At 40.1% G+C, this 17,060-nt stretch overlaps 1 protein-coding gene across 3 annotated transcripts; it reads right to left on the bottom strand.

Annotated features, from left to right (window-relative positions):
• Positions 1–2,688: 2,688 nt before the first annotated feature.
• SLU7 (SLU7 homolog, splicing factor) lies at positions 2,689–16,912 on the bottom strand. Of its 3 annotated transcripts, none has more exons than XM_014947939.1 (16): positions 16,445–16,847; positions 16,108–16,283; positions 15,318–15,471; positions 14,951–15,031; positions 14,219–14,383; positions 12,792–12,857; positions 11,187–11,234; positions 10,581–10,712; positions 10,208–10,305; positions 8,746–8,813; positions 8,402–8,541; positions 7,313–7,474; positions 6,754–6,858; positions 6,487–6,561; positions 6,127–6,231; positions 2,689–5,092 (listed from the first exon to the last, which is right to left on the bottom strand). In XM_014947939.1, exons 2-16 carry the CDS (start codon positions 16,269–16,271, stop codon positions 4,913–4,915), a joined length of 1,743 nt encoding a protein of 580 aa, XP_014803425.1. In that variant the 5' UTR covers positions 16,272–16,283; positions 16,445–16,847; the 3' UTR covers positions 2,689–4,912. The 3 variants fall into 3 exon arrangements, with proteins under 3 accessions (XP_014803425.1, XP_014803426.1, XP_014803427.1); XM_014947940.1 differs by lacking the exon at positions 16,445–16,847 and adding an exon at positions 16,869–16,912 and having other exon boundaries at positions 4,846–5,092; XM_014947941.1 differs by lacking the exon at positions 11,187–11,234 and having other exon boundaries at positions 4,846–5,092.
• Between the last annotated feature and the right edge of the window lie 148 nt (positions 16,913–17,060).

Below are 17,060 nucleotides of genomic sequence, written 5' to 3'. Positions count from 1 at the left end.
GGAAGCAGGAACTAGCCCAAGCACCCGTGAGCTGTGCAGATGATGTTAAGGTTGGGATTTTTTGTCTTGTGCACCTTCTAATTCTACGTGAAATTCAGCAATCTTTTTGACTTGCCACAACTGGCTTCTGCCTAGGTAACTAATAACATGGTTAGACAAGAAAAGACTCCTCTGAAAATGCCTTGTATTCCCCCAAACACTCCAGCCCTGCTTCTGAAGTCTGTAGCACCATCAGCAGTCCCAGTAACCTGGGGCCATGGGCAGTGTTTGCCCAAGCCAGGGAAGCCAGTGACAAATGTCACTTACCCGTGTCACGGTACAGTGCCTCTATCCTTCAGGGCGAAGCAGCAGCCCCCAGAGACACGTGAAAAATTACTTCCATCGCGTGTGAACAGTGACAGTTTGCGCAGATAGGAATAGCTACAGATAAAATCCCCTCTCCTGCTGCTTTTCCAAGCAGAGAATTTTGCATTAGAACGGGCTTTTCTGTTCTCAGAGAACAGGTAATTTGCTAAAAATGGTCTTTCAGCTATTTCTCAAATATGAAGACAATATTAGCATATCGGTAGAATGTACTGTGGGGCTGTGCTGCCTCTGGTGTTAAAGCCTGCAGCCCAGTGCTTTTGCTTCTGCACATGCCCAGCATGAGAGTTGTCAAAGCCAGAAGGGACAGCCCAGCAGAGCCAGAAACCAGCTGAAGGCACCATTTTCCTCCCCTGGCTTGGGTCTCCTGCATAAGCCCTTCCCAGCGGGGGTGTGTGGCACCAGGAGCCCTGCTGGTGCGAGGGGACCCCTCCGTCACCCGCGCTGCTGAGAGAGCTGCCTTGTGAAGGGGGCACACGGCTTCAGCCTCAGCCCCTCCATCCCACGGCCACCTCCCCGACACTGTGAGCACGTGTCATGAATAAAGAGCAGCAATGGGTTAAAACTCTGCTGGGAGGTGGTGTTGGAGCCAAACTTGTAGTTCTTGGCTGTATGTTAAAAATCACGAACAAATGCATGTGCAAATGTGCCAAGGGAGTAAATGCATTGGAAAGAAAGGTCCTGCTCGTATGAGAGGTGGGGGGAGATAACACAGCAACAGGCCAGGGACTGTGCTTAGACCCAAAGGCAGCGTGGGAGAGGCTGGGCAGAGCCTGGCTCTACAACGCTTCAGAATTACTGGACTTAATTTTAAGATTTTGTAGCTTGGAAATTTGGGGTTTGCTCCTCTGTTCGCTGAGCAAGGTTTTCTTAGGCAAAGTGATTTTTTTTTTTTTTTTTCCTCTGTCCCACTGAGGCCTGAAATGCATTTTGCAGAAGCAAAAATCATCACTATCTACTAACCGGGTGGGGTCATCTAAGAGATATGAACACATTTGTTTCATGTAAAATAGCTAGTTTAAGTTAGAATGATATTTCTGTCTTTTTCTTTGCTGCATCTGGCAAGATGGATGCGAAGAGGAGTGCCAACAGAGTAACCAGGAGTTGCCTGGACATGGTTCAGGCCACAGTGTTTTGGCTGGAATGGAGTAATTACAGTTGTACCCGAAAGCGGTATGAAAAGCTGCAGTCACTGGGTTGCCCTGGGCACTAGTGGGCACAGAAAATCCCATCTCTTGTGGTGTTTTTCCTTTCGCCTAGAAGTTGAACTCTGTTTCATCCGTAACTAATCGCTATCATTCCTGCTTTTTTCTGATCCCTCAACAGCCTAAAACAATTAGGCTTGCGTAGAACAGTGCGTCTCTCTCATTAACCCACTCGGGAAAGCCATAAAGATCCAATTACAAAGAAATGTGGAGACAGTGAAAGAACTACCTTCTGGCACAGCTTGAAAGATAACACAGAATGCTAAACTTTTCAACAAAAAAAAATGAAGGGAGAATGTTTTAATCTATGTTTTAAAAATGCAAATGTGTTCCCCTGGGCTGGCCAGCGCAGGGTTGGTGGGGGGCTGTGCCGCAGCCAGCCAGCACCCAACAGCATGAAAAAAAGAGGCAATCGAAGCAATTGGTGAAAAGGGAGTTGAGAAAATAATTTTTGAGCCCTTTGCCGAGGGCAGGATTCAGCGAAAGCTCTGCTGATGGTGCTGGCAGGGGCTGCCTTGCATCGTGATCTGAGAATTGCACCGGTCTGTGTTACCAGGGGAAGGAATTTCCTCTCGCTTCGCTTCTCTTTGTGCGTGCAAGAAACGGGAGTTCCCAGCCCCAGCCACCTCTGCTAGAGTAGGCCCCTTGCCACTGAACCTTTGCTTGTGTCCAAGTGAGCCTACAAACAGGTCTCAAACTCAGTTGAGAAAGGAAAAATTCTGCTTGTGCAGGAGGAAGCGGCCTTTGGATACGCACAGTCACACTGCACGCCAAATCCAAGGGGAAGCAGATGGAGGAAAATTAATCCTCACCATCAGATCCACAATGTTCTTTAACATTTAACCTTTATGATATAAATAGGACATGTTTTAAGCTGTATTTGTCCTTTAACTGTTGAGACTTGAGATCTACTCTGTATCATTCGCAAGTTCAAGGAACTGTATTTTGAATAAAACACTAATTGCTCTTTTCCCCTGGAGCTCCCCTTCTGCATCACCAGAGAGGAAACTGGCCCATCCTGCCCTTGGGCTCTCTCAGCAGAGCCAGACAGGGCACACAGGGAAGTAGGGTACGGTCCCAGCTCCTGGTACTGAAAAAAAATCCATCCACAGGAGTCTGCTTTGGGTAGAACTCAGCACCTTTATTTGTAATAAACCTCTCTCTGTAGCACTGAACACATTGTACTGGCTTCTAAAATACATACACCTTTAACTCTGTCCCCATTTTTCTCTGGAATGTCAGGAGAATACTCACTAAACGAGTGTTCAAATCTGAGCTTTACAGGCTGCCACGACTGGTGAATTATTTGTTCGTCCTAAGTTGCTCTTTTTCAGTGGTATTTCTGAGTTCTGAGCCTCTAGCTACTTTTAGAAAGGTATCTAAGTAGCTCAAGGAAATGGTAACACGGACCCTTCTGACACCTCATCTTCCCCCAAACTGAACTCGGCACCGAGTGAGACATGAGCAGTTGGTATCTGCAGCTGGAGCTGTGCTGGTCACACTTCAAGTGTTACAGCCCTGAGAAGAGTAATATTTTACAGTTCAGCTAATTCAGAAAAATAATCAGTTTGCAGTCAGGTCCTACCAGAGGATCTAGATTTACTGTGTTCCAGACACAGTAAATAGCCTAAATTTTAGATCATCAATGAGAATACTGCAGATGGTTTTAATACAGAACTATATTGCAGACCAATGCAGAATTTCTATAATTAGCATTTCTGTGGGCTAAATTAAAATATTCAGTCCTCAAAGTGGCTGTGAAATAGAGCCGTTTTTACTTGAAATTATTCATAACCTAGAAAGGTCAAAACCTGAGCTGCTGTGGAAACCCAGAACGTGAGTCACTGGTTTTTTAGCAGAAGGAAAACCATATCCCTAATATTTTTCCCCCTCTGTCTAAATCCACATTGTGAAAACATAAAAGCAACTTCTGCAAAAGCTGATTTCTCCTCTAAAGTTTTGCCTTCCTGGTACTTGGTTGTAGTAACAATTCCACACCCAGATCTTTCGTCTCACTAGTTGATTACATTTCTTGCAAGTGCTAGGAGATTTTAAAATCAAGTTTTATAAATCTGACTGCAAACTTTTATTTTATTAGTCTTATAAAATAAAGGGGAAGCAAACTTGGAGAAAACCTAATAAAAAAAAAGGAAACCAGGTTTACAGGTGGAAATTAGAGGTACAACCCATTACAGGCAAAACGTGCTCTTTCACTTTCTTCCAGTATCTTTAACTTCCTTCATTGTTTACAAAGTGGAAATTATAATCAGGTTCTTAAGTTTAAAACAAAAAGCCAGGATTACAGTGTTTTCCTTGTCCTACTATTAATATAACCACATTAAATGTGGTTATAAAAGGCATGTTTAATAAGACAGTTTAAGCCATAATGGAAGGCTTGAGAGTTATTTCTAAAGTTGTGCCATGAAGTTTTTCACCCATTACTTCCACTTTTAATAGTTGAAGGGGAAAACTCCCAGTGTAAGGACTACTGTTGCCAACCACAAAGCAGATGCTGCTTCGCATTATCCCAAGGTACTGGAGCCCAACACTTGGTATGACACCACATAACAGGATTTGGGAAGTTATCAGGGTGAGACAAACACTGTTATCAAACAGCAAAACAAACAACTCCCATCTTTGCAACTGAAATTTATATGTTATCATCTGCAGAAACGGAATTTAAAAGCGCTACAGTCAGCTTCTCTTAACCTCTTCATTAAAAAGGCTGCACAGCATTTAAGACCTTTATATTAATTTAACCAAAACTGTACAAATCAATCAATTATTACATTACCAAAATACTACAAAATGATCAAGAAAGGAACTATTTATCCTTTCAAAGCCATGTGACAGGTAACTCCCTTTACAAATAAGAAGCTGCTGTAGCTGGATCAAATTGTCTTTTCAACAATTTTTGTTCTATATTGACACCTGCTGACTGTTTCTTTTTAGGCAGTCAGTTTTACTGAATGTATTATGACTTTATGTATATATTAGTTGGCCAAACAAACCTAGAATTCCAGCATCAGATATTTTATCTTCCAATAAATATTTTACAGAGTAGATGTATGTATTTTATAGGTACATATAATTTTTATATGTATGTGTACATATATACATTTGTGACTGTATATATATATACATACACACATATCTCAAAATTGCTCTAAGTATTGGACTGCTTATGTCTGCTGAAAGAAATTTTCACCAGCTTCTTTGGTGCAAAAAAAGGTCTCTGCTATTTCTGGCACTTCCACACATGGTTGTAAATGAGCTTACAACTCCACAGAGTTCTAAACGAGCATGAAAAAAGAGTCTTGTGTATTGGAATGATTTCACTGGGACTACTGTCCAAGGAAAGAGGCCATGGGATCATCAGGTCTCTGCCGTTTCATTCTGTAGGCTTCCATTTCCTCTTCTGTTGGCTCCCTGGTTTCATACAGGCTGTTGTAGGGTCTCTTCCTCTCATCTAACTGCATGATTTCTTTAACATGGAGAAGACGAGCTTCTTCTGCATTTAGTGCCTGAAATTAAAGCAAAAGAAAAAAAACAACAAACCCACAATGAAAGTCAAGCAAAAGAACCCAATGAAAGTTTGTGTTAGATTCTAGTACCAACAGCAGGCACAACGGTGGGATAAGCAATGCACATCTGTCTGGCCCCACCTAGAGCTCGCTTCATTTAATGCTCATTTTTTAGTATTTAACATAAAATTATAGTAAAATGATATTTAGCAAACAAGATACTTTACTATCTTTCCAATTGCCCAAATCAAGTAAGAAACTCCTTGGCTTTACCTAAAAGGTAACCATGGGCAGCAAGTACAAAAGCAGGTTGGTGAGGATGTGATCTCAGGGGTTTGGGTTTGTTGTTAGCATTTTTTTTTTCTTCAGTCAGCACGCACTTTTTTTAAAATGTTTTTTGAAACACATGTTATCCCCTTCCTCAAACTGCTGATGTTGCTCCTTCTTGCAACGTAAGAAAAATGTTGCAGAGAGGAGCAACGTTTTCATTACACTGAAAAAACCCTGCATTTGTATATTTCTTCGATTGACCATAGTTTGACGTTAGTTTCCTGCTGTGACTATCCCGAGCAGGCTGCTGTGCCTGCGGCAGGGCGGGTGAGCAGCAGCCAGTCCAGAGCGTGGGGGGTGGGTTTATTGCATCAACTGCCAGACTGGGCCCAAGTCTGGGATAAAAAGTGCAAAGTTAAGCTTTGACGGGGCCTTTGATCTCTCCATCTTTTACCCAAATCATTGTGTTCTGCAATGTCTTTTATAGATCTACAGCTGTAATAGGTGCCTAGAAAGGAAGTGTTCTAAATCTTCTAAACTAAGTCTTCCCAAACTAAATATTTATTGCATGTTTGCCTGAGAATTACGGAAGGTACTTTAGAACATCTAACAGCATTTTAAATTTGCTTTAGCTCAAAATTAACATCAAAGAACATCCCACAGAACACCACCAGAACTGCATTACAAACTTCATAAAACTGACATTGTTGTAAAATATATTTCAAGATCTTTTTGCCACAAAACCACTGAAGAGCACAGTTCACCTTTTTAAGTTTTTCTTGCTTCTTTTTCTCTTCACCCTCACTATCTGAATTTGAGCTCTTCTTGTGCTTCTTCTTTTTCTTCTCTTTCTGTTTCTCTTGGTGGATCTGTAAGGGGGAAAACCAGCTACTGTTAAGATTCAACTTGCAAACTTTACTAACGTTCAAGCCATTAAATCCCAACCATATATTAATGCTCTTTGAGAGCTTATTTTTTAATAGAGATGTCAATGATCTAATAATGCAGTCCAATAATTTTCAGACTCATTACGACTTACACAATTTTGTAGTTATACATATGTTTCCATCTCTTAAAACGCTGAGGAAAAATACCTGCCTTCTTGAGAAAGTGAAACAACCTACCTCCATTAGCGTTTTGGGTTTTGTCATTTGTTCCTCCTCCCCGGGTTGCTCTTCCAGTAAGCTTGCTTCAGTGTTCTGCACAACAGAGGAGAAGAAGGATACCTGTTTACTAAGCACAGTTGAAAGGGGAAGGACCTGAAAAAAAAACCCCAAACAAACCACAAAACCCCAACGCCACCCCCCCACAAATCAAAGCAGTCTAAAACTTGGGTAGGAGGATGAATGTTTTTTAGCTCTTTCCAATTGACTAAATAAGACAATACTTACAGCAATTTCTTTCCCAGCTTCTCCTGTACAGTACGAGTACTTGACAAATGAGTGGCAGCATTTGTAACCCCACTTGCCTTCTTTCCAATATGAACCCCAAATGCACTGCAAGAGAAGACACCATAGCCGTTATGTCCACGACAACACTCCTGTAGGAGGCAGCCTGCAATTTATTCTTGAGGTTATATCCCAATAAGTAAGTTATTCAAACAATCCTGAAGGGAAAGTTATGAAAACACTTTCTCTATTTCACATTAGCTTTACAGGTGCAGTTTCAAGAAGGAGAAAAGCAACAGGATGCGGTCAGCTCGTATTCAAAGTCGAAGGGAAATACAGTAACTTCCCCTTCAGTTTAAGATTGCCATCACAACTCCTCAAGTTCACGTTGCAGCTGTGACAACTTGAAATTCATCCTTAATAGAAAGGGGAGTGTGTCACGTTTGAAAGAGGAAAAATATATTTGCTCTATTAATTATATTGTACTGTATCCTACTGTACCTCATTCCCTTCCGGTGGGAAGAAATCTAATTTTTTAATAACTTTTACATAATTGGCTTACTGTATGGTTGTTGATCTTTACATCCTCTTCATATTTAGAGCAAGCAATAGCTTTCTCTTGTCCTTTGATGACTGTTCCATGTCTAGAGTACTCCACGTAATCTTCTGTTTGTGCTAACAGCAGTTCAGCTGGTGGGGTATCCAGATGTTCTTGTCCTCCATACTAAAATGCATAGAGAAATGACATTTTAAAAAAAACCCACCTTTTATGTAGTTACGCATACACTTCAAAACCTTCACCTTCAATATCTTCTGAAGAAGACACAAAAGAAGTGGATAGAGACAGTTTAATCTTTAGTGAATAGTTAAGAGAAATACATCTCCTACGGCCACTGTGGTGGCTTTGGATGGTGGTTTGTTTGGGGGTTTGTTTGGTTGTATTGTTTTGTTTGGTTGGTTGGTTTTTTAATGCCTGGAGGGTTACAACAGTGATATTCTTCACTCAGAACAGGAAAACTTTTCAGACCAAACCAAGAGGCTGTGGCATAACCAGAGCAGTACATTGTGTTCCCTTCCAGACCTGAATGTTGAGAAGGTTAGAATGCATTATCTAGTCCTTTACCAGTTGTCCAAGAAACCAGTAGCAAAATCTAAAATAAATACTTATCTAGAAGACTGCACCCAAAATTCAAATCTGAAAATTCTGCTTTTCACATTTAAGAGAAAATAAAAATTTAAAAATAGTTTTGGGAGACTGTGACTTGGGTATTTTATAAAAGATACCACTTTTAAACTGCAAAATAATTTTTTTAACCACTTGTATTATTATTTTTTTTTTTAAATATCTAAATGCCCACTCCTCCTACATACTGGTGTCAGATTTTTCACTGGAGAAATTCTGACAGTTAAGGGAAGACCTCCCCATAATCCAAATAAATACCAGCAGATCTCCAAAGGTTCCTATATTAAATAACACAATGAATCCAATTGATGAGATTGTGAGTGTAGATATAAAAATCTTTATATGAATCCAAGGTGCTGAGAACAGCTGATGTATTTTCACATAGCACTAGTAATCTTATTTGTTTCCCAAGATCCAGACTTCAAACTGAACACAACTCTTCTTAAATAAAACCCAAATGTCTGTTACCTTTTCTAGGATGCTTTCTTTCTGCTGTGCCTTGAAATCTTCTTTTTTCACTTTGAAGGACTTATAAAGTAGCTCTAATTTTGTAGGGTCTGCTTGAAGATGAACTTCAGAGCCTTTGTCATAAGCCTCCCAAGCAAACACTGTGTACACAAGAGGTTTCACTCAATGTTTATTCTAAAACTAACATACGCATTCAAATTACCATCTTTAATTCTGTAGTAATTTGGAAAAAAGCTTCAATCTTTCAAAAAAGATTTATTTCTCTTTTGCGAGAAAGAAGCACTGTTAACTTAAGTCTTTTAAGTCCATTTCCTTAAAAACAAAACAACCCAAAACCCACTTACACTGAGTCTGTGCCATTGAAATGGTATCTCCAGTGTAGCGAACAAAGTTGTCACCTGCGTAACCAACTCTGCAGAAAAGAAGAGTGTGATTCTTAGCATTCAAGTAACGTGATTTTCATTTAAATGTAATTCTAGAACATCAACGGGAAAGTAAAAGTTCTCCTTTGAGCCCTGAGAGTTAAGAATGGAGGCAGAGGAAGGTGTGTTCAACTCAATACATGAAAGTCTAGGCTCCCCGTGGAGTCATGGAAGTACTGGACAACAACTCGGAACACTGGATGCCTGTGTTCATATGGAAACATCTGATGACACAGACATGGAGCTTCATCTGGGATACCAAGTGCCATGAGTCAAGCTTGGATCTATAAATATGCATGAATGGTAAGTGATATTCTAGCATAGTGATTCTCAGCTTTTGGATTTGTGAATCTCTCCTCCCACCCAGACAGAGTGTATTTTACTGGTCTAAAGCCTGGTAATAGCTTTAGCTTTACCTTTTGAACACCCCTTAAAGAGATTCACCATGAGTATAGGAAACACAGGGTGAAAATCAAAAACTGTTAACAACCCAATTTCCCACTCTGAAAAGTTTACAATCTGCAGTGGCTGTGGCAGAAACACAGATTCAACAAAGGTCAAATTATGACTCTGGAGAGAAGTGAAAGCATCTGCATCTAAAAAAAAAGAACTGACTGGCATTATTCTAGCTGGGGGCAAGGAGAGGTAGAAAGAGCATTATTTGCTAGCATTTAGCCACTGCCATTCTATTTCAGGCAGCGAGCTAATCCAATTACTGTACTCAGAATAAATGTTTCTGCTCACAGCCTGTCTACTCTCTATGTCCACAGCCCTACACAGGTCACGGCAGGGTCACAGCTCAAGTGCTTGACTCGAGTTTTACGTGAGACAGCTTTATGTGCAGCCAAAAGCCAGCCTATGGCATTCTTTAATTAAGTTGTCTGTCTAGAAAACGCCAAAGCTTTCAGACCTTTTCTATGCAGACTCCATTAATATATGAGGAGCTTTTGCTCCTAATTCAGGCATTTAGTTAGGTACCACAGATGCTCCATGCTAGTCTCTGGTGCCAAATGCCTCCCAACAAACAAGGATGAAGTTTAAGATTTGGTTACTGAAATACTTTACATAAGCATCTTTACTGTTTACAGATATCACCTCTAGATACCACAGAGCGTTCTAATCCTTGTACAGACCATTATACTAAATGGTGGTCCACATATCCCTGAAGATTAAGGGCCAGTATTACTAAAATACCACTTCCATATACTAAAACAAAAAGTGCTGCTAAATAAAAATTTTTTCCATGTTTACTACTACTTCTATCCATAACTGTCTAGAGAATTATTAGTAAAAACACAAACAGATTAAAGAAAATACAAAACTATTAATCCCATTTTTAACAAAGTTTTGTTGGATACACAAGCACGACATGGTTTTAACTTACTCATCTGGATTCTTGCCTGTGTTGGCATAGGGGTTCTCCCTCATTGCTCTTGTTTTGGGATCATAATAAGCAGAGTTTGGATCTAGATTCCTCAAGTACTAGTGAAATAAAAGAAAATACAACATCTTCGATATTTAGGCTTTTAAAAGAACTGAAGTTACTACTGTATCACCCAGCTTAGACATTTTAAAAAGGTGTATCTGTGTAAGAGACTTAATGAAGTCATAACATGAGCAGGAATAGAATTGAGAACCAACCTTAACCTCCCAACCCCCAAATCCATACACAAACTCATTAATAACTGAGCATACTTTTTTTTTTTAATTAACTCTCATGAATACAAAAGAACATCTGAAAAGAATTCTTTACTCACTTTTGCAATATCTTCCCGAATACGTAAATTTCGAACTGTGATACGTCTTTTAGAGTCAAAATTCTGCCCAGGCATATCAATGTCATCTGCATATTTATCTTCATCTTCATCTTCACTGTTATGATCTCTTTCCTGAGGAGAGATGGGAAACTGCTAAATAAAAGAGGACATTCACTCCAGAGACAAGTACGAGAATCTGATTTTAGTGGTTTCATTAAAAATTCTGCAATCCTGTAGTTAAAGTTATCATCATATACTCGGGCTTAAGTGTGCTGTCATGCTAGTAATACACTAACCTTGTTAAAGGATTTTCACTTCCTTCTACAGAAAGAGTTACAAAAACATAACTGTGATGATATTAAGAAAACAGTTACCTCAGGCAAAATACGAACATATTAAAACTAGTTAATTCCATGCATCTCTAATGTCTGCCAACACACAGGAGTTAAAACCAAAATCCCCTCAGTGAAATCCAACAACCTCTGCTCAAAAGAACAGGCAGCCAGTGGCATGAACCCAACACTGAAACCCTTATGTCACCCTTATTTCACTAACTACAAGTCCTTTTTTCTGCCCGTGGTGTGATGCAGTGGGTAATCATCTTACTGTCTGTGAATTTGGTTCCTCTTCTCCCCACTGGTGTCTTGGGGAGTTCTGCAGCAAACAAAGAGCACATCAGCAGAGAAGACAAGATAGTGAAGAGAGGAAAGATGACAGGGAGATAAAAAGGAATCAAAGCAGAGCTTTGATGCTGGATGCAAAATACAGTTTACCCTTGGCACAAAACACACAAAGACACATATTTTGAACGTTCTAGGAAGGAGCTTCTCAGTGTCTCTATTACAGATGCATGTTGGAGACCTTTCACCCAACTAAATTTCCAAGACTTTGCAAGAATGGCAAATTCTAGAACTGTCACTTTTATCTAGAGCTTGCTATGCTTTTGAACACTAATGTTTCAGACTAGACTATTTCTTATCATGCAAATATAACCAAGATTCAACTCTGAAAGCTTAAAAAAATAACTAAGAAGATATGCATATGCAAGTATTTAGTTAGGATTGCCAGGAATGCTAAGCATGCATCAGAAGCCATAATTTAATCTGGAGACACACAGCTAGAATTGATTTTTTTAACCTGCTTAGCCTCTAACTTGAGAATACTTGCAGTGGTAAAGGTGGAAACAACTGATTCCTGGAAGACTGACCAACAAATAGGCCAGCACTGACAATGCAAATTGTTATCAATCCTGAGATCTCTCCATGAGAGATAGCGCTTATATTTCAAACAGACTTTTCTTCTTTCGGCTCCGTTTTGTAAGGACTAAGTATATGAAGCCAACGATGTTGCCTTGCGGTGAATGCAGGCATCAAAAAGAGCAAGAATTTTTTCTACCGGCAAGGTCAGAACGCTGCAGTAAGTTCACTCTGCCATCTAGTGACAAAACGCATCGTGACAACCTCTGGAAAATTGCGGTCCAACTGTGTGGCAGCCTTTTGCTTGGAGTTTTCTCTCCTACCATACTGATTAAAAACCCCTACTTCTGACCAGTAGCCGTCTCTACTTTTTCCCCATTTTATAAGCTTAGAATATTATCAGAAACGCCTTTTAAAATCAGAATTTTATAGGAAGAACTTGTAGAAGTTAGCGAAGATGCAAACTCTACAAAGTTACAAGCCAGAGAGAAATACATATGCTCAGCCTTCAAATAACCAGAGACACTGCAAATAGTCATAGCAATGACTAAAGAAAAAAGATGTTTAGTTCTAAGATAAAGAACCTTCTTATTCCAATTTATACTAAGCATTATTAAAGCAATCCACCGTTACATAATAGCCATTACCTCAACATCAGTCAGACATAACAATCTTTCAATACAGAAAAGTATTTCAGTACCTAAACAAGACTACTACACAGAAAACAAGTTTTTCTGACCAGAAAATCCACGTAATTAATTTTAGTAAGAATAATAATCACACAGAATTTTTGCCCATATGGGAAAAGCAAAGCCACTCTCATTTGAAAGAAGATGCTTCAAATTCTTGAATTTAACACAGAATTTGCTGGTGCTAGGAAAATTTTTACATTACTGGAGGGCATAAAAAACAACAGTAGATCCTGTATAGAGAATAAAAGCATCACAGAGCAGAAGTAACCTGTTGCATTTTTATTCAAGCTAAACAAAAATAAATTAGGGTTTAGTTTACTTACCACTTGCTCCAGTTTTCCTGATGCTAACTCTTCCTGAAGCTTCTGGGCTTTCAGTGTACGTTTGGCCTGCATATCATGAAAATGCAATTGTTTAATATTTCTTTTAAATAGCAAGTGTGTAGTAATACTCATCATAAGCAGGTCTTGGGGCAGCTGTCATTTAAAGCTGTATACACATTAACTGTTTTACTATTTTATATTATACTGTTATGTAAAATAGTTTACTAGAGCATATGAAGCTATACCATTACTACATGCATCCTAATTTAAGAAAGAGATAGTTTATTTTAGTTCAATAATGTTTAAGAACAAATATGTTTTATTATTGTGTCCTCATAATCTAATTAGGAACTTCAGTGCTTAAGGTAGTTCATGACTAGTGCTGGAAGCATTTATGTTTCATCCCAGAAGGACCATTGTGCCATCTAAAGTGAGATTCTATAGCACTATGTAGAGAATTTTTGTATGTTTCACATCACAGAACAGTTGATGTTTTAGAAACCTCTGGAGACTGCCCAGGACAATCCCCCTGCTCAAAGCAGGCCTGCCTGCAACAGGTTGCCCAGGACTGTGTCTAAGCAGCTTTTGATTACTCCAAGATGCCGCAGCCTCACTGGGCAAGCTGTTCCACTGTCTGATCACCCATACAGCAGAAAATTTTTTTTCTGATGTTTGAACAGAATTTCCTGTATTTCAATTTCTGCCCACTGCTTCTTTTCCTGTCATTAGATACTACTGAGAAGATGCTGGCTGCCTTTAAACACTCCCATCAGACATTTATACACACTGATTAGGTCATATTTAGCATTAGCTTTTCTATGGACTATAGGAAAATATTGAGGACCAGATACTGAAGGGAGTTAGTTAGGCACTTTACCACCTTTTGGAACTAGCCTAACATCCAGACAAGGTAGTGAACTATTTATGTTTTTTTTCATTCAAAGAAGTTAATAGCATCCCCATGGATATGGTGTATACAGATAGAAAGTTAACTGCAGCAGCAAGGAGCCCATCTGCACAGAGACACATACAAATAGTCCACTGCTGCATCATGGTAACAAAAAGGACTCGTAAGTGAAAAGGCATGAATGAAGTTACAAAATAGATACAGATTTATCAGCTTTAATACAGACAGATAAATTCCTTTCTTGCCTGCTATTCAATCTGTATCTTGAGTAACAAATTCTAAGGCTTGTCTATTAAAAGGTAAGCAGTCTGGAGAGACTATTTATTGTGCAGGCCCATAATCAGTTGCCATTTCTGATCTGAATTTTCAGCTCAAGCAGTGTCAAACACAGAATCCACCTCATTTGTTCATTATGAATACAGCACAAGGTCTGAAATTAACAGTGGACGTAACAAATGTTGCCCCTCACAGCCAAGCCAAACACTGAAGTTTTCCCCAGTAAACCACAGCACCTACATACCAGATCAACCTTGGAATATTCCTCAACAATCTTCATGTGCTCTTCTGGGTTATAACCATTCCAACGATCTCGCTTTCCATCATAATCAAACATCAGTTGAGGCTGTACATGTTCATCTGGCGCAATATTCATGCCTGTGTATTTTGCTCCAACTTTTCTGGGTCTCTGAAAGGAAAAAAATGGTTGGATCCGTACAATAGACTAAAATATGTTACTCACTCAGATACCCCTTTAAAAGCAGTATCAATCAAGCTCTTCTAATGCCAGTTACATTCAGCACTATAAACCTGTGAACTGTAAATAGATCCAAGTAGTTCACTTTTAAAGTAGTGCAACTGACTCCAAACCCCACCAATTTCTAACTCTATTTTCCACAAATAAGAAAGCAATTAAAGCCCTGTTTCTGCAGCTGGCTTTTAGCTGACATGAAACACACAGACAGGCACAGCAGCACTCAAGTTAAAGCAAATCAACACGAAGAGCTAAACATTTTCACCTATTATTGCAGCGCTTATCACAAACAGAACTGATGAGCAAAACCCTGAATAGTAGCATTTTTTCCCACATAACAATTTCTTTATAAATTTTCAAGCTATGTTTCGATACTTGTAACCTTTTTCAAAACCATTGTTTCAAAACTTGTAATTTTTATTTTATCTATAGCTAGCTATTTTCACTAAGGTGAGAATTCACATTGTTTTCAAAACCATGAAACCATCAACAAAAGTTTACCTCCATGCAGTCTTTCTTTTTGTGTGTCAATGCACCACAGTTCTCGCAAGCTCCTTTACGGTATCTTGTCGCTATCGCATGCTAAACAACAAAAAAAAGAGTTGTACAAACTTGTGGCAAGATTCTATATGTGTTCCAATAATTTTTTCAATACAACTAAAGAGTGCATGGTCTACCCAAACCCAGAACATATATTTTGATTATTGCCAAACACTGCAACTTGCCTGATGAAAAAGAATTCACAGCTCCTGTCCCTCTCAAAAACATATAACTACAGTTATGTCTTTATAGGGTGTCAATATCTCTTTTCTTATTTCCTCACAAAATCAAACCAAATCTTTATTTTATGACAAAGTACTTTGCATACCTCTTGTACGCCTCGTTTGTACCAATCTCCAGAGGAGCTATACTGTTTCTGCTTCTCTGGCTGAGGTCTCTGATGCTTTAGTGTAGGTCTCTTAGATGGATCTATGTACCATGGTACTGAGGATATGTACTGAGGAATATGAGGATTGATATCTCTGTAAAAGATGATGTGTAATAAATACATGGCATACTGAAAACACCTCCACAACTTAGCCTAACAAATAACTCCCACATTAAAGTTCAGTGCTTCAGGAGTGATAATAAAATAATCTAGTTGTTACAATGCATTGCATAATAAACTCTAATTTAACTAGATAAAATGCAAACTTTCACTGTGATTTTGTTGCCACCTAATTCACCTACGATCCTGGCTCCAATCAATTACCTTATTCTATACAATGTTGCAAAGCACAAAAATAGTAACATTTCTCAGAAACAAGGGGCCTTGTAGAAGCAAGAGAGGGGGAACAGGTACGTTACGCAGTGCGTTCCCCAGTATTCCCTTCAGGTCACTTTTAAAATACCACTTGTAAATATCTGCATAGATGGGAGTTTCCAGCAGCACTGTCAGTAGATCACAGTGGATAAACACTGGACCTACTTTGAAAAATATCTGTTTTCTGAGGATGACTGGAATGTTAAAAGCTAATTCACAAAGTTCAACTATTTACTTCCACAATGACTCATGTAGAAATCATGTATCGTCCTCATAATTATTCTGTATTCACAACAGGAAATAATATATTTTTAAGCAGTAGCTTTAGAATAACTACAGCTTTATTAAAACTTACTTTCCTTCTTCATCCACCTCAGCAGGCGCATTTCCTAATTTTCTTTGTTCTTCTAATTCCTTCTTTTTCCTCCAGTCTTCCCTTGTCATCTTCTTTGGTTCCTCCAGGCTCACGTCATTTGACCCTCCCGAGGAAGTGGCATTCATTACCGTCCCTGATGCCATTTTGTTTTTTCCCTTGTAACAGAAAAAGAATAAAGTCTTACAGATCAATTCCATTTGACAACACAGTTCCTCAATGTGGTTTTGTATCATAGTTAAACCAGTAACGCTATATTACATATTCTTGACATACATCTTGTCATAAAAACAAGTACCAGTAGTGAAAGAAAAATTACCTGAGTGACGTTTTTCTTGTCTAATACGATAGATGATGGGGGCAAACAGCAGCAGCTCTACACACAGCCCCAGGACATGCACTACCGGGCCCTCCCGGCGCGCAAGAAAGGGGACACGAACTCGCCCACGGCCGCAGGAACGGACAGGCCAGGACTACCAGAAAGGCCCACGAACAGGGCCGGGTCACCACAAGGCCCCGCCAGCCGCTGGGGCCCGCACAACGCACAAACCTAGGCCTAGGCGCACCCCCAAGGCAAGACAGAACGGCGAATAGCTAGAAACAGCACCCCACCAGGACACAGGCTCAGGCCCCAAGGAGGCGGGTACTCCCTCAGAGCCCAAAGCGACTGCTCGGCGGCTGCCGCCCACCCAGGCCGCCGATCCCCGCCGCCCTCCCGGACGCCCCCCGCCGCCCGTGTTTACCGGCTAGGCCGCACCGCCGCCCCACAATGCACCGCGGCCACGCCCCACCCAGGGCCAGCAACGCGTCAGCGGGGTCTGCCCCGCCCCCGGAGCGCAGGGGGTGGAGCCGCGGGGGGGGCAGGTGAGGCGGTGCGGAAGCGGCGCTGCTGAGCCAATCGGCTGCTGAGCGTCGGTCGAAGCAGCCAATGGGCG

Source organism: Calidris pugnax, unplaced genomic scaffold (assembly GCF_001431845.1).
Source record: "Calidris pugnax isolate Ruff unplaced genomic scaffold, ASM143184v1 scaffold27, whole genome shotgun sequence".
Classification (NCBI taxonomy): domain Eukaryota; kingdom Metazoa; phylum Chordata; class Aves; order Charadriiformes; family Scolopacidae; genus Calidris; species Calidris pugnax.
Note: the sequence above shows the minus strand (reverse complement) of the source record. Positions and strands in the feature narration are given on the sequence as shown.